Source organism: Rhinatrema bivittatum, chromosome 1 (assembly GCF_901001135.1).
Source record: "Rhinatrema bivittatum chromosome 1, aRhiBiv1.1, whole genome shotgun sequence".
Lineage (NCBI taxonomy): Eukaryota > Metazoa > Chordata > Amphibia > Gymnophiona > Rhinatrematidae > Rhinatrema > Rhinatrema bivittatum.
This window is the reverse complement of record NC_042615.1, coordinates 497,520,721-497,538,032: the sequence shown is the minus strand read 5'-3', so window position 1 is coordinate 497,538,032 and position 17,312 is coordinate 497,520,721. Positions and strand designations below refer to the sequence as shown.

The window sequence follows — 17,312 nt, the reverse complement described above, 5'->3', positions numbered from 1 at the left end:
GTTTTCTCCGGGGTGTTTCTGTGTCTGGCTATGGTGCTTCTAGCAGAAATCCAGAGGAGGTTTATCACAGAAACACCCATTTTCATTTTTAGAGGGCACTGGACCCTCCGAGGATCCAAGCAGAATTGCTGAGGGATCTAAAGCTAACATAGTTCTGGTTACCACATGGATCCAGAACCCGGTTATCACCAGATACCTCCACCACTTGTGGAAAAAGGTTCCTGTTGCCCTACAGTTGCACCAACAGTGGTCAGATGCCTTTAACCCCACCTTTCTCAGAGATACGGGAGTGTAATATTTTTATTTATTTAAATACATTTATATTCCGCCTTTCGCAAAGTAGTTCAAAAGTGGATAATAATATGAACACGGACATAATTTAATAGCAAGGACACAAGCAATACCACCACATTTAGGCAATACAACAGAGATTAAAAGATCATATCAGTCTCCACCATCAAATAAAACAGAATGAAATATATAATCATGCACCCCAGATGAACATAACCAAATAGCCAAGGGACACGTCAATCACTAAAAGCAGGTTCTATAGACGTCTGAGATGCTTTAGGTACCGCCTTCCTGAGGGAGACTTTTGGAACACTGGTGCAATTACAGTTGCTGACAATTTTGGGCTTGTGCAACTCATGTTATATAGGCCTTTCTAAACAGCAATTGCATGCAATACAGATCATCCAGAATTCAGGATTGGCTAGGTAGGATCATATAACTCCAAAACTGTATGAGCTGCACTGGTTACCTGTTCCCCCTTTGGGTTTCTTTTAAATTATTAGTACTGGCGTAAAAACACTAAGGGGTAGATTTTAAAAAAGTGCACCTTCGCGTACTTTTGTTGGCGCACCAGGCGCAAACAAAAGTACGCTGGATTTTAGTAGATACGCGCGTAGCCGCTAAAATCCAGGATCGGCGCGCGCAAGGCTGCCGATCCTGCCTCCGTTCCCTCCGAGGCCGCTCCAAAATCGGAGCGGCCTCGGAGGGAACTCGCTTTCGCCCTCCCCTCACCTTCCCCTCCCTTCCTCTATCTAACCCACCCCCCCGGCCCTATCTAACCCCCCCTACCTTTGTCGGGGGATTAATGCCTCCCGGAGGGAGAAGTAAATCCCCTCGGGCCACTAGCGCGTCGGGACGCGACCTGGGGGCGGTTCCGGAGGGCGCGGCCACGCCCCCGGACTGCCCCGGGCCGAAACCATGCCCCCAGGCCCGCCCCCGAAACGCCGCATCCCGCCCCCAAAACGCCGCACCGATCGGCCCCGCCCCCGACTCGCCCCCCTCGAAAAACCCCGGGACTTACGTGAGTCCCGGGGCTCTGCGCGCGCCGGCAGGCCTATGGAAAATAGGCGCGCCGGCAAGCAGGGCTTTTAAAATCCGCCCCTAAGGGCAGAAGGCACATTGTATTTAAGAAGGTTATTACATGAACCTGCTCCTTTGCGGACACTGTGCTCAGCAGAAAAATCCTTCTTGTTCTATGTCATCATTCAAGAAGATACACTTACAGAGAAGTTGGAAGAGTGTGTTTGCAGTCACGGCCCCCACCTGGTGGATTATGTTCCCTTTGGGATTAAGAGGAGAGACAGATATCTCCTATTTTAGAAAAATATAAAGACTCATTTAGCTATGCAGGCATATCCTTGATCTAAAAATGGCTTGAATCTGTGGTTTAAAACTTAAAGCAAAGTCAAAAATAAAACTCAAGTCATGTCCTTCATATTTATAAGTGATTTTGTATCCAGATAAATTGTCCTCTTTAGATATTACTGTGGCACTTCATATACAAATTGCCACATCAATAACATTTCCTGAATCTGAACGGGGCAGGTAGAAGTGATATGTAGATAAGGAATTATGTGGCAAAAGAGGCAAGAAGAGGAATAGCATGGGAAATAAACAGGTAGGGGCAATAAAGTGAAAGAGCTTATAGTATGAAAACAAAAAAGGCTTCATAAGTGGAACTCCCTGCTCAGTTCCCTTTAATAAATTGGTGATGTTTTAACAAGGATGCAACACTGGCAGCTAAAGATATCGTTGAGGCTAGTAGCCATGTCCTCAGTACAAGAGGCATCCCAAATATGCAGTGTCCCAATTAGGTCAGCATCCACAGTGTATTTCTGAGCCAAGCATCCCTGATAGGGCATCCAGCCACTATGGTGAACTGCAGCATCACCATAGCCCATTAGCAGAAGGTGCACGGGGCATGGGGATATGATTTCCCAACCAGCATTGCAGGGATTGGATCTGAGGTACACCACCTCCCCCCTCAGAGATTAGAATTCAGATAGGGACACAGAGAGAGAGAGAGAGAGAGAGCAAAGCTAAAAATAAAAGCTTCTGGAATAAAATAAAAACATATAATAAAAAAAGTCCTCAGTGAAGTTGCATCTTTCCAAAGAAAACAGACAGAAGCTCTTGGGCTGTGTTTCTGGATGGAGGAATGAGTTCTTGTGGTTCTGATTTCAGCAGCCTGCAGGTCTTTGTGCATTTTATATATTTAGGCATACAGATGAATCAGGGAAAAAATGAAGAGCAAAGGGGAGAGACAAGGAGAAAAAATAGAGAAGAAAGAGGACAGAAGAGAGAAGGAAAGGGGTGAGGGAAAATAGCAAAAAAGAAAGAAGAAGAAAGAAAGAAAAGAAATGCTTGCCAGAATACAAATGAAGGAGAATAGACAATAGCTAGAATGAAAGAAAGAGAGAAATGAAAGAAAAGAATGAGAGAGGAGAAAAAACAGGAGTGAAAGAAAAAGAAACAAGAAGCAACCGTAACTAGAAGACAGAAAGAGAGGGAGATGGAAGAAAAGGAACAGAAGGAAAAATGGAAAGGAAATTTCAGGGTAAATAACAAGAAAATAAAACATCAAAGAAAGCGCAAAGGTAGAGACAAGGCAAAAGCCAGAATAGGAACAAAGGGAGAACACAAGAAAATGGAAGAGAAAAGAGCAAAATGAGAAGACAGTGAGATTAATCAGAATAGAGAAGAAAAAAGAGGAAGCATGAAAGAAAAGCAGCAGAAAAAATGAGAAATCAAAGGAAAATGAAATAGTAAACAACAGAAAAGAAATGAAACAAGGGGAAAGAAATAAAGGTAGCACCCCACCCCCACTCAGCAGCTTGCCATCCTTTCAGGCCGATATAGTAAAGTCCACGGGAGAGCCACTCGCCGGTGCGCGTGATTCAGTATTTAAATTAGGCCCGGCGGTAATAGCGGGCAAAAGGCGCTAGGGACACTAGTGCGTCCCTAGCGCCTCCTTTTTGGCCAGGAGCGGCGGCTGTCAGTGGGTTTGACTGCCGACGCTCAATTTTGCAGGCGTCGGTTCTTGAGCCCACTGACAGCCACGGGTTCGGAAACCAGACGCTGGCAAAATTGAGCGTCCGATTTTCGACCCGACAGCCGCCGGCCGACTTCCAATTTTTTTTTTTTAACTTTTTTTACTCTTCGGGACCTCCGACTTAATATCGCCATGATATTAAGTCGGAGGGTGCACAGAAAAGCAGTTTTTACTGCTTTTCTGTGCACTTTCCCAGTGCCGGAAGAAATTAGCGCCGACCTTTGGGTAGGCGCTAATTTCTGAAAGTAAAATGTGCGGCTTGGCTGTGGGCATACCTAATAGGGCCATCAACATGCATTTGCATGTTGAGGGCACTATTAGGTTCGGCGGGTTGGAAGCGCGTTTTCCGCCCCTTACTGAATAAGGGGTAAGGGAAAACGCGCGTCCAAGGACAGGTTAACAGTGCGCTCCGTTGGAGCGCACTGTACTGTATCGTATGTGAGAAACTCTACATCTGACGCAGTGAAACAGGCAGGCTGAAAGCAGCAGCTGTAAAGGAAATTCCAGTCTAATCAGCAAGGAACAAGAGTGATTACTGGTTTGAAATGAGCCAGCTCACTGGAATGAGGGGAGAGTATTGGGGAGGGCAGAGGCATTTGTAATTTATAAAAAAAAAAAGAATGTTTCTTCCTATAGGAGCTGCCGAATGACCATTTCTGGATTGAGACTTTTGAGCTATTCCTGGATTTTTGAACTTGATGTCCTCATTGAATTGTGGGACTCGTACTCCTTTCTTTCATTTGACAATCAGTACTACTGCTGTGCAGCAGGAGGAGAGTGTGTTAAAAAAAGAAACAGGAGAGGTCACATGCATGCGCTAGGCACAAATGGGCAGAAAAAGCCGGTGGGATGTAAACAGTGAATTCATAGACCTCTTGGCCCCTGGCAATGAGTATCCACATTGCTATGAGTCAACAGGGGTTGTTAACTCACTCAGGTCAACCCGCAGAAGTTTATCCAATCCCGATTTTGCTCCCAGAACATGCAAGCAGATGAAGAGCTGTGTTTTTCTTAAAGAAATTAGAACGCCATGTAGGCAACAGGGGTAAAACCAGGAATGGGTTGACCCGGTTGAGTTGGCAGCCTCCTCTGCAGGCAAAGGTTCATCAGTATTGCTGCTTTTGAGGTCTGTGTGAGGCTTTTGGTCCATCCCTCTCCCATTCACTTCCGGGGACACTCACCTGCAGCGATGTGGGCAAGCCCGAGGGGATGGCTCGGAGGTTGTTGCGGTCCAGCCGTAGGTAAATGAGGCTATGCAGGGGGTTGAAGAAGGTTAGAGGATAGATATTTCCATCATGAAAACCATTCCCTTCTAGTTCCAGTGTCAGCAACTTGTTGAGGCCTAAGGAGAAGTAAGATCAAGGGTTATTCAGAAGTTAGCTGCACATTGGGGTCAAAATCACTGGAGAACACTGCCTGCTTCGCGCAAGAGAAAGCACGAGCATGTTTTTCTCCTGGCCCCTGGGCTAGAGTTCACTATTTATTTATTTATTTATTGAGGATTTTTATATACCGACATTCTCGATACAAATATCGAATCAGGTCGGTTTCCATAGAACAAAACTGTCGCGGTTAAGGCGTTACAATAAACAGATTTTCTGAACATAAGAACATAAATATTCAATAGACAACAATAACTCGTCAAAAAACGTGAGTAAATGTAGAAAATAGCTAAAAATAGACGGTGAGTTAAATTGGGATGGGCAAGTGACAGTGAACAATGTTGATAGGCATAAATATGAGTAATGCATGAGCTAAAGAACTAATGCATCAACAAGGGAGTCTTTCAAAACAAGTGTGCCGTCCAGATAAGGCGTAATCGGGCCTTGAGGGGATATGGGCGGTCATGGAACTTATAGTGGACTATTTTGTTCTTTGACCCGTTCTTTGACTGTGTACATCATCCTTATTTGTTGAAATATGCCAACAATCCACGTAATAATACAGGGCTGAGACACGAACTATGCTTTGTTTCCAAAGTAGTAAAACCTCCAATTGCAAAACAGACACCTAAAGCGACCAGATATCTAATACATTTTCAAAGTACCAAACTAGGCATCCATGTGGAGCTGGACGCACAAAATAGCGAGTGGTCTAGAGATGTGGTCTTGCCCTTGGACATACCTTCTTCCAGTTTCCAGTCTGTCACGCATCTAATTTTCTTATGTCTTACTGCATCAAGTATTTAGGAATCTAACTAGATACCACATTTAGGTGTCTAAGCCAAGATTCAGGAGGAGTTTTCAATATCTTAACAGTGCTGTTCTAGTAGCCCTATAGGTCCAGGGGAAAACTGGAGTCTCAATAGCTCATGAGATCTTTAGGAAGGGTAACTTTCAATAGTGTGCCTAAGTTGGCACAGGTAGTGTGTAAATGTATTTTTTAAAACTGTGGCGTTAGGCCTAACAAGTGCACATGGAGCAAAGGTTTAGGTCACTTTATGATAAGCTTATGGGAGCATTCACTTGAATTTAATATAAAGGGGCTGACCAACTGTAGGCCCTTGCTCTCTTGCTAAGGAGATTATGGAAGAGGAGGGTGTATTTATTTATTTAGATGTTTCTCAAGCATTCTACATTGTTAACTAAGAGAAAATTACGTTCGGGTATAGTAGATATTTCCCAGTCATGTGCTGACATTTCCTTCTCCTAATAGGAAATGCTTAAAGCATATTATGTCTGGAAGGATTTTATGACTAAGCAGAGGCCTTTTTCGAAGCAATAATTACTTGGGCCATTCTTAAACCTCCACCTTGAAGTGGAATCTGTGCAGGAGATATTTGTACTTGTTACTGCTAATTAAAATAGCTCTCCAAGGTGGCTATTTGTAATAATTATGTCTGTACTGCCTAATGTGTGCCCTGTTCATAGGTGCCTGCACGTATCTGGGCTGTTGTCGGGTACCTCAGAGCAAGTAAAGCGGCATGCTTCCAGATGGGCTACTGTGTTTTTGAAGCACTATTGCAAATTCCTAATGTTGTACTCAGCACCAGACTTTTTAGACTTTTAAAACATGATGACAGTAAGTGGGGTACCTGATGGTATAAGTGAGGCAACTGTAAGGAGTGATGCAGATAGGTATAAATGGCAACCAGCTTTAACCGTTACCTCTACTTAATCTGTAATATTACATAAGAACATAAGAAAATGCCATACTGGGTCAGACCAAGGGTCCATCAAGCCCAGCATCCTGTTTCCAACAGTGGCCAATCCAGGCCATAAGAATCTGGCAAGTACCCAAAAACTAAGTCTATTCCATGTAACCACTGCTAATGGCAGTGGCTATTCTCTAAGTGAACTTAATAGCAGGTAATGGACTTCTCCTCCAAGAACTTATCCAATCCTTTTTTAAACACAGCTATACTAACTGCACTAACCACATTCTCTGGCAACAAATTCCAGAGTTTAACTGTGCGTTGAGTAAAAAAGAACTTTCTCCGATTAGTTTTAAATGTGCCCCATGCTAACTTCATGGAGTGCCCCCTAGTCTTTCTACTATCCGAAAGAGTAAATAACCGATTCACATCTACCCATTCTAGACCTCTCATGATTTTAAACACCTCTATCATATCCCCCCTCAGTCGTCTCTTCTCCAAGCTGAAAAGTCCTAACCTCTTTAGTCTTTAGTCTTTAGTTGTTCTATTCCCCTTATCATTTTGGTAGCCCTTCTCTGTACCTTCTCCATCGCAATTATATCTTTTTTGAGATGCGGCGACCATAATTGTACACAGTATTCAAGGTGCGGTCTCACCATGGAGCGATACAGAGGCATTATGACATTTTCCGTTTTATTCACCATTCCTTTTCTAATAATTCCCAACATTCTGTTTGCTTTTTTGACTGCCGCAGCACACTGCACCGACGATTTCAATGTGTTATCCATTATGACACCTAGATCTCTTTCTTGGGTTGTAGCACCTAATATGGAACCCAACATTGTGTAATTATAGCATGGGTTATTTTTCCCTATATGCATCACCTTGCACTTATCCACATTAAATTTCATCTGTCATTTGGATGCCCAATTTTCCAGTCTCACAAGGTCTTCCTGCAATTTATCACAATCTGCTTGTGATTTAACTACTCTGAACAATTTTGTGTCATCTGCAAATTTGATTATCTCACTCGTCGTATTTCTTTCCAGATCATTTATAAATATATTGAACAGTAAGGGTTCCAATACAGATCCCTGAGGCACTCCACTGTCCACTCCCTTCCACTGAGAAAATTGCCCATTTAATCCTACTCTCTGTTTCCTGTCTTTTAGCCAGTTTGCAATCCACGAAAGGACATCGCCACCTATCCCATGACTTTTTACTTTTCCTAGAAGCCTCTCATGAGGAACTTTGTCAAATGCCTTCTGAAAATCCAAGTATACTATATCTACCGGTTCACCTTTATCCACATGTTTATTAACTCCTTCAAAAAAGTGAAGCAGATTTGTGAGGCAAGACTTGCCCTGGGTAAAGCCATGCTGACTTTGTTCCATTAAACCATGTCTTTCTATATGTTCTGTGATTTTGATGTTTAGAACACTTTCCACTATTTTTCCTGGCACTGAAGTCAGGCTAACCGGTCTGTAGTTTCCCGGAGGGAACTTTCCTTCCACCCCCCTGCACCTTCCCCTCCCTAACCCCCCCCCCCCCCCCGGCCCTATTTAAACCCCCCCACCTGTGTTTTAAAAGTTACGCCTGCCATTCCCCGGCCCAGGACCCGTTTCCGAGGCCTCGGCCATGCCCCCGAAATGACCCCAGGCCGGCACCACGCCCCCCCGGAACGCCCCGAATGTTGCGTCGGCCCTGACACGCTCCCCTCGACACCCCCCCCCCCCCCCAGAAAGCCCAAGACTTATGCGCATCCCGGGGCTTGCTCGTGCCGCCGAGCCTATGCAAATTGGCTCGGCGCGCACAGGGGGATTTTAAAGGGTTACACGCATAACTTATGTGCGTAACCCTTTTAAAATCTACCCCTATATATGCAAATCTTATGTTTAAGTTTAAATTGTGAGGCTGTGGCCATTTTATCCACTCAATAAAAGATCAGTTTTGAGAATGAACGAGGTGTCATTATTGTGAACAGGGCGGGGGTGGGTGGGTGGGGGCAATGGTGTAGCAAGGGTCTCTTGTGCCCGGGGGGGGGGGGGGGGGGGGGCAGTACGTTTGTGTTGCCTCCCCCATGCCCCTCCCTTCCTCCACCACCACCATCCTCCATGTAGAATGGCTTATGGTCACAGAAACAGCAGGCAATTCAAATAACACCCTCTTCTCGCCTTCTACAAAAATACAAAAGGAGGCCCCTGGATGCCCCCTACAGCCCAGTGCCTGGGGAGTTTGGATCCCTCAGTCCCCCCTCCCTACGTCACTGGGTGGGGAGGGGGCGAGGAATTAAGGCGTGCCTCAGTTAAGTTTGAAAATCCTTCGAGACACAATATACTTTAAACCTTTCATATTAGAAGGAAATGTCAGCACATGACAGGGAACTGTGCCTGAATATAATTTCCCCTCAGTTAAATCGTTGTAAAACAGCCACAATAAATGTATGGCACCTTGGAAAGCATCAAGAGTTGTTCACGCAGAAGTGGGGAACGTGTGCACATACATTTATGAAAAGTATGCGCACACTCATTCCCCGCATAGACTTTTAACCGTTTCATAAAAGTATATGCATAGAATTAATGTGCCAACCAAGGTGAATTTCATGCAGGCTCAGGTATTTCACATCTGTGCATGTTCCCACAGTGCAGTACATGCACAATGGCTGCCAAGAGGGCGCACAACCGTGCAAGCCAAATTTCTCACAAGAGGAAGTGACAATTGGAGTGAATAAAATACGGAAGGCTGAAAAACATTTTACTTGGACCTGCAGCAACTGAAGTCAATGGATAACAGCAGCAGCAGCAAAAACTGTGGCAAAGTTTAGCCAACAAATTAAATGCTGTATTCCATAACCACTGGGATACAGAGGACCTCAGAAAAATTGGAGAGGCCTGTTCAAGAAGGTCAAAGTCAAACAGGTTGCAATTTGAGGAAAAAGGTCCTTCATCTCAGTTCACTCTGTCAACCACCGAGCACAAGGTCATGCCTGAAATGGATGAAACCACTGCGTTTGGGGTCAACCAGGATGATATCTCCCACTCAGAAGGCACACAAAGTGAGTTATATTTTTTTGGCATTCCTGTCTTCTTTCAGTACGTATGTAGCATCTATGTTTACTTTCATAAAATAGTAGCAGTAATGATGGCAGAAAAAAGACCAAATGGTCCATCCAGTCTGCCCAGCAAGTTTCTTATGGTAGTAACTGCTGCTGCATGCCCCCAAGCTATATATTAAAGGTAGTAATATTTAAAATCAAAACCAATCAACTATCAAACCCAGAACAAAATTATTGCTAGCAATATTTTTACAGGGTGAGCAGCCTTCTTGATAATTTAGACAGTGCTGCTTGAATGTGCTTTGCTTTGGGACTTGGGCCATAAAATTAGTCCAGTGATTATTCCCTAATGCCTGAGTATCAGTAACCCGAACCATAAAAGTCAGGGTCCAGCGTTGGCTGTCGCCTGAATCCAAGTCCCCTTTTTCTCCCCACTGTGAAGCTGAGAGCAATGTTGCAGTTGGGCATCAAAATGGCAGATGAAATTTAATGTGGATAAGTGCAAGGTGTTGCATATAGGGAAAAATAACCCATGCTATAGTTACACAATGTTAGGTTCCCTATTAGGAGCTACCACCCAAGAAAGAGATCTAGGCGTCATAGTGGATAACACATTGAAATTGTCGGTTCAGTGTGCTGCGGCAGTCAAAAAAGCAAACAGAATGTTGGGAATTATTAGGAAGGGAATGGTGAATAAAACAGAGGATGTCATAATGCCTCTGTATCGCTCCATGGTGAGACCGCACCTTGAATACTGTGTACAATTCTGGTCGCCGCATCTCAAAAAAGATATAATTGTGATGGAGAAGGTACAGAGAAGGGCTACCAAAATGATAAAGGGAATGGAACAGCTCCCCTATGAGGAAAGACTAATGAGGTTAGGACTTTTCAGCTTGGAGAAGAGACGGCTTAGGGGGGATATGATAGAGGTGTTTAAAATCATGAGAGGTCTAGAACGGGTAGATGTGAATCGGTTATTTACTCTTTCGGATAAGACTAGGGGGCACTCCATGAAGTTAGCATGTGGCACATTTAAAACTAATCGGAGAAAGTTCTTCTTCACTCAACGCACAATTAAACTCTGGAATTTGTTGCCAGAGGATGTGGTTAGTGCAGTTAGTGTAGCTGTATTTAAAAAAGGACTGGATAAGTTCTTGGAGGAGAAGTCCATTACCTGCTATTAAGTTCACTTAGAAAATAGCCACTGCTCTTACTAGCAATGGTAACATGTAATAGACTTAGTTTTTGGGTACTTACCAGGTTCTTATGGCCTGGATTGGCCACTATTGGAGACAGGATGCTGGGCTTGATGGACCCTTGGTCTGAACCGGTATGGCATGTACTTATGTTCTTATGTGTCAAAAGCATCAAGGCTAATTGGTTAAGGGTAGTAATCCTCATGCTTTCTGTTAAAGGTAGTAACTACTAACTGCTGCACCATGCAGGTTACCCCATGCATCCTTTTCTTCATTTCCAACCTCTAACCTTTAGAGATTCACAGTATTTATCCCATGCTCTTTTGAATTTGTTTACTGTTTTCACTCTCTTCCAGAAAGGCATTCCAGGCATCCACCACCCTCTCCGTAAAGAAAAATTTCCTGATATTGGTTCTGAGTCATCCCCCTGGAATTTCATTTCATGATTCTTAGTTCTACTGTTTCCTTTCCAACAGAAAAAGTTTGAAGTTTGTGCATCATTAAAATCTTTCAGGTATCTGAAGTTCTATATCATATTTCCCCAGCACCTACTCTCTTCCAGGGTGTACATATTCAGATCCTTCAGCCTCTCCTCATAAGTCTTCCATTTTGGATGTAAGTGCTAATCCATACCTGAGCAAAAAAAATTATTATCTTGCCAGCTTGCCTGCTAGCAGGACCATATGTTGTCCCAAACAGATTTCTTTGCAAATCCAAGCATTTATGGAAGTTTTGTTGTCAGTGCCCACATCATATGACTCTGTCTTTCAGTTCGATGCATTATAGGCAAAGTAGGTTAGAGACTCCTCTGCATAGTTTGCTGACAGGTGTCAAGGGTGGAGAAGGCCCTTTACTCTGTGGCAATAAAAGCACAATCCAAGCTTGAATGAGTTGCTTGGACCATTTCCAGTCATGCCTGAGACCACATGTTTAGGCCCTGCATGTGATATAAACTCATAGGAGGGTTAGCAATAATTGGTTTGCCTGCTCTGGCTCCGGCATGCTCCTGTAGTCTACCTCCAGTTATAGGCTGGCTCCAAAGCTAAGAGAGACCCTCAACTCCAGCTCCAGACTGCTCCAGAAACCCCTGCTCTGGCTAGAGAGCAGCTCCAAATTGCTGCACCAGCTCCAGCTGCTTTTACCAGGCTCCAGTTCCAGAGCCAGAAGAGAAAAATGTTTTAAAAAAAAAGTATAATATTGTAATAAGCTTAATAACATTTTTTAACTAATGCTACTGGATAATAAATATTCCAAGAGGCACTTAATTTTAACAACTGAAGGAGAGAGAAATCAATATTTTTTTAATTAAGTGTTTTAATTTTGTATGATTTATTTTATCGTGTTTTATTCGCTTATTGTATCTTTATTTTATTCGCCTAATGTATCTTTATTTTATTTTTTATTGTTATTTATGTATTATACATGGAAACCGTTGTGATGGCCAGTCTGATCGACGGTATGTAAGAGCTTAATAAATAAATAAATGATGTATTTATCTAAATATGGGTGATTCTATGGCAGAAACAGTTTGCAAACAAGGACAATCCATTCCAGTATAGCCATGTCTGCCTCTTCTTGTTTTCCTGATGGCATTCTCGAACTCCCAGACCTTGATGCAATTCAAAAAAAATCTTTCAACAAGAGGCTTTTTCTTTTTTCTTCTTCCTCTTTTGTAAATATTTGAGTGATGTCTTTTCAGTTGTCTCTTCTGATTGAAAGGCTTTTTAGTCGGCTTCTCATGGCAGAGTTTGCACTGTGCTTTACCCTGATATAAACTTTAAAATCAGCTACCAGCATCTGTTTTACTTTCTTCATTTTGTTTTTGCTGTTCTTATGCTTCAGTCATAATGTCAAACTAGAGAAGAGTACAGGTTCCACCCCACCAGTGTCTAATCTAGAAAAGGGAAACTAACCTTTTGCCTCCTGTGCTTTTTTTTCCACACTTCCTATCACCTGACCAACCTCCCAAACCTCACACATGCTTAGGAATTCAAACAGACTGCGATTATATAACCAGCTTTAGAACCAAGAAAAGGAAGGCATAAAAAAAATTTAATTCATAAAATATCCTTTGCCAAATAGTTGGAATGAGGTTCGATTGCTTTACTCTTACAAAATTAATTATATACTGCACTTTGTTATGTTCAGTAAACTTTATCAATATTTGAAGGTAGCAGAAAGTGGAGCAGCTCCAGAACTTCAGCTCCAGCTCCAAAGCCCTGCTACATTCTGAATCCAGCTCCAGCTCCGGCTCTAGTAATCTCTGCTCCAGCTCTGCAGCATAGCTAAAAAAAAAAAAAAATGACCAGCCCCATTCTGGCTCCAGGTTTTGGAGCTGGCTCCGAGTTCTGGAGCTGGGGGTCCTGGCCATTTCTAACTCTGAGACAGTGGGGAGGGCATTCTTCTCAGAAAAGCAGGCTAAAAACATCCACCATCAATTGTATAGCAGTTTGGCCTCTGCTGTATACCAGTTATTAGTGCTGTATGCATACTTGCAGGAGAGAAATGTTAACATCCATATGGAGAGGCCCAGGTATCCAAGAGGATATGGAAAGGCTAGGCCTGTCGTCTGCAGAGAAATGAAGATGCGTAGAGGGAAAGATTTACACTGAAGATGGAGCAGGAGGGCCAGCGGATGTGGGGATGCCGGAGGATAATGAGTAATAGAAGTAAGAGCTGTCTTGAGAATGAGTTCCCGATGTTCTACCAGGATCCGGGTTCACCACAGCTTTTTCCTGAACAACAACAAGGGCCTACCATGCAGCCAAGCGCTGAAGAACCAGAATAGCCTCCTTTTGTCACTCGACATGCACCACTTAATGCCTGTGAAGAAAGAATGATGGTTCAAAATGAACACTTTGCAAACCTGCAGGGAGAACTGCACTGTGTATTTGGAATGTGCTTAAACGTATTCTCAAACGAATGGATTCAGATCCCATTCACATATTTCCTGCATCCTTCTCTCCCTTCCCTTCTTATCCCATCTTCAGCAGAAGTGCTAGAGGGCTTAGCTCTTATGGCTTCTTTTCCTAGCCCTTTCCCCTTTTCCACATCAAGAGCTTCCAGCTCCCTCAGAGGGCAGTGTCACCTCCGACTTCACCCCCCCGAGGCACAGCTGTCAAGTGGCTTGCCTCGGGCAACTGGGAAAAGCAGAGGCTAGCCTTGGAAATAATATCCAGCTGTTGTGTATGTGTTTGTGTGTGTATATGTGTATACAGAGAGTTTTATATATAAATCACGCTCTGTATATACTACATAGTGAAATCACTTGCAACTAAAAAAAAAAAAAAAAGACTTGTACTTTAAAAGCTCAGCTGTTTCAATGTGTTCCTTATTTAGACAGCATGGATCACGGGCATGGCGCTTTAATTCTTCAAGTGCCCCTTCTGTCACCACAGCCTCCTCCTCCTCCTCTTTCTGCTCCTCAGCGTCAGTGTGGGCCTTTCACTCTCAGAAGGAGGATTGCTTATGTGCCTTAGCTATATTATGGAGAATGCAGCAGGCTAAAAAAATGTCACAGGCCTTAGTAAGGGTGTACAGCAGATATACCCCTGATTTGTCCAAGCATATAAAGTGTGTTTTCAGGAAGCCAAAAGTTCTCTGTATAACAGCCCTGGGCGGCCTCTGGGCCTCACTGTAGTGCTCATCTGCCGTATTCTTGAGGCACACTAGGGGGTTCATAAGCCAGGTTTGAGGGGACAGCCTCTGTCACCTGTGAGAGAGAAGACAACGAAGAGTGTCAAGCTAAAGTGGAGCGCACTGTTGCTGGCCTTTGGTGAGGCTGGAGTAGGCCTCCATATGAAGAGCTGCAAGAGATTTATTTATTTATTTATTTATTTATTTAATTAACAGTTTTTTATACCGACCTTCATAGTAGATAACCATATCAGATCGGTTTACATTTTAACAAGGGTAAACTGATGTAACAATTCTGGTGTTAGATGTTAGATGTTAGATGTTATCCTCGTAAGGGGATATATAGGCCGAGGACCCAATGTTTAGGCCTGTCAGAGAAGCATGTGATTCACAGGTTTAGCTTTAATAAGGAAACCATTTTATACCTCTGCCAGCATTGGAGGGGAACCTATGGCCTTCCACCCAGAAGGTCACACCTTGCCAGTCCATCTCAAAGTCACTGCAGCCCTGGCTTTTTTCACCACTGGCACCTTCCCGACCCCTGTAGGGATGGGGGAGGTCACAGCAAGAATTGCCCTTTGCTGACACAGATTCCAAAAAATCCACACATTTATAGCACTCACAGTAGCACTGTTACCCACCACCAACACACCCACAGCTACCACCAGAACACCAGCTGCACACACAATCTGAGACCCACAGACTCACAAAGAAGACAGATACACTGAAAAATACACAAGAAATTATAGAAACAACACAGAACTAGCACATAATTATAAACATTCACAATTAATCTATATCAAACGATGCTAAACATGCTCCAACAACTCTTACCAATCTCTAGGCTGCACGAACTACCACTCCAAGGACCAGGTCACAAAAGACAAGTGAGTATAAATGCCATGGGTTAAATAGCAGATATAAAAGAATGTGCGCGTGTTTGATAAGATATGCACGTACTCTGCTTATAAAATATGTAACTGTTCATACTTGCCAACCCCAGAAGATCCCCAACCCTGTTTTTTATGCACAGACTTGTACGCGCATATTCTTGCCCTTATAAAATTCACTCCACACACATAATTGCAATGTGCATGCGTATACCCCAATTTTACGTGTACAAACCTCATGTGCTTGAAAATTACTCTGTCCAGGACTGTTGTAGTACATTATCTTTCCAGACCACACAGGTCCCTTTTTCCTCTTCCCTTACTAATCCCAAGAGGAATTGAAAGCTGATGTACTGCAGCATCTTTTTTTATTGGTTCAACAAAAGATATCACAGCCTACAAGGATTCTACATGAATAACAATGATGGAAAATCTGACTTGTTTTCTGTGTGCAGTTGTGCACACACTAATGAGCTCACAACATAGCACACAACATAGCCATTTCCATTGCGTCTCTCATGCTATGGGTGACAAACCCTATTTAGGCGCAGTTGCCAAGGCATTGGGACTCTCCAAATGCTCTGAAAGTGGCAGCTTGGCATCTCCCGTGCCCAGACTTGGAGGCAAGCCTAGAGGGACAACATTCTTTTGCTACAATAAGTCTGACACCAAATCTGTTTGTTCCTGTCTGTGTGTTTCTATCCCCATGCCTCCACCCGCTTCCTCTTTCTGTCTCTGCCCCTCCTTTTCTGCCTGTCTGTTTTTCTCATTTTTTTTCCCTCAGAAAAGCTGAGAAAGTGAATCCAGATCTCGGAGTGTGTTGGTGGTGCTACACTTGTCACAGCACAGTATGCAAGTCATTGCTTTGTTGCAGCTGTACCCCACATGTACTGTGCATGTTCAGGGTGGATGCTACTAGATGCTCACTGGGAGAACAAGCTGTTTTGGCAGGAGGCTTGCATTTGACATGTGGACACATTTACTCTGTCTCGCCTCTGATAAAGAACAAGATGTCGGGGGGCTAGGAGCTGGCAGCTGCAAGCACCTTCACTTTTGAAATGGGGCCAGGGGAGAGGGCAGGGACATGGCTGACATTTCCCACAGCAGCTGCGAAACCATGGATAATACTGTTCAGGCCGATTCAGCTCACCCTGAGTGCACCGTTAGCCCCTGTCTAGACCTGCGTTTTCCATGCGCTATTATTACCCCTTATACACAGGCCGACTCAGTACGGTGCGCTCAGGGTGAGCGCACCGTTAGCCCCCGTCTAGACCTGTGTTTCCCACGTGCTAATATTACCCCTTATACAGTAAGGGGTAATAGCACGAGGAAAATGCGTGTCCAACCCCCCAAAAACTAATAGCGCCCGCAACATGCAAATGCATGTTGATTAGCCTATTGGTTAATCCCGCGCAATACAGAAAGTAAAATGTCCAGCCAAGCCGCACATTTTACTTTCAGAAATTAACGCCTGCCCAAAGGCAGGAGTTAATTTCGGCCAGCACCGGGAAAGTGTACAGAAAGCAGAAAAAACTGCTTTTCTGTACACCCTCCGACTTAATATCATAACGATATTAAGTCGGAGGCCCCAAAAATAAAAAAAAATTTTAAATCTGCCCGCGGGTTGGAAGACGGTTGCTCAGTTTTGCCGACGTCCATTTTCCGAACCTGTGGCTGTCAGCAGGTTTGACAACTGATGCTGGTAAAATTAAGCGACAGCTGTCAAACCCGCTGACAGCCGCCGCTTCTGTCAATAAGGAGGCGCTAGGGACGCGCTATTTCCGCAGGCCCTCATTTAAATACAGAATCGCGTGCTCAGGAGAGTGGTCTAGGCGCGCGTTGAGAGAGCGGGCGCTCGCTTCTGAGCGCCGGCTCTCCCGTGAATTTTACTGAATCGGCCCGATAGCAAGAACTGAACTTAATGGGGGTCAATTCAACCCCCAGCTATTTAGCCTCCAAGAGGCGAATAGTGATCAAATATTGAGTTCTGTGAAGCATCTGTTGTAGTAAACGATATTCTGCTTTTGTTCAGTGTGTTTACACACTTTAAAACAATATTTGTAAAGGTCTGGATAAAAGCAGCAGGCAGTAGACAGGA

At 43.9% G+C, this 17,312-nt stretch overlaps 1 protein-coding gene across 1 annotated transcript in view; it reads right to left on the bottom strand.

Annotated features, from left to right (window-relative positions):
- The window catches only part of LOC115098166 (extracellular matrix protein 2-like), a 127,742-nt gene that overhangs the window by 50,025 nt on the left and 60,405 nt on the right, over positions 1-17,312 (bottom strand). The window contains exon 7 of the mRNA XM_029614552.1: positions 4,525-4,685. Coding sequence (XP_029470412.1) covers positions 4,525-4,685 — 161 coding nt within the window. The remainder of the gene's footprint in view (positions 1-4,524; positions 4,686-17,312) is intronic.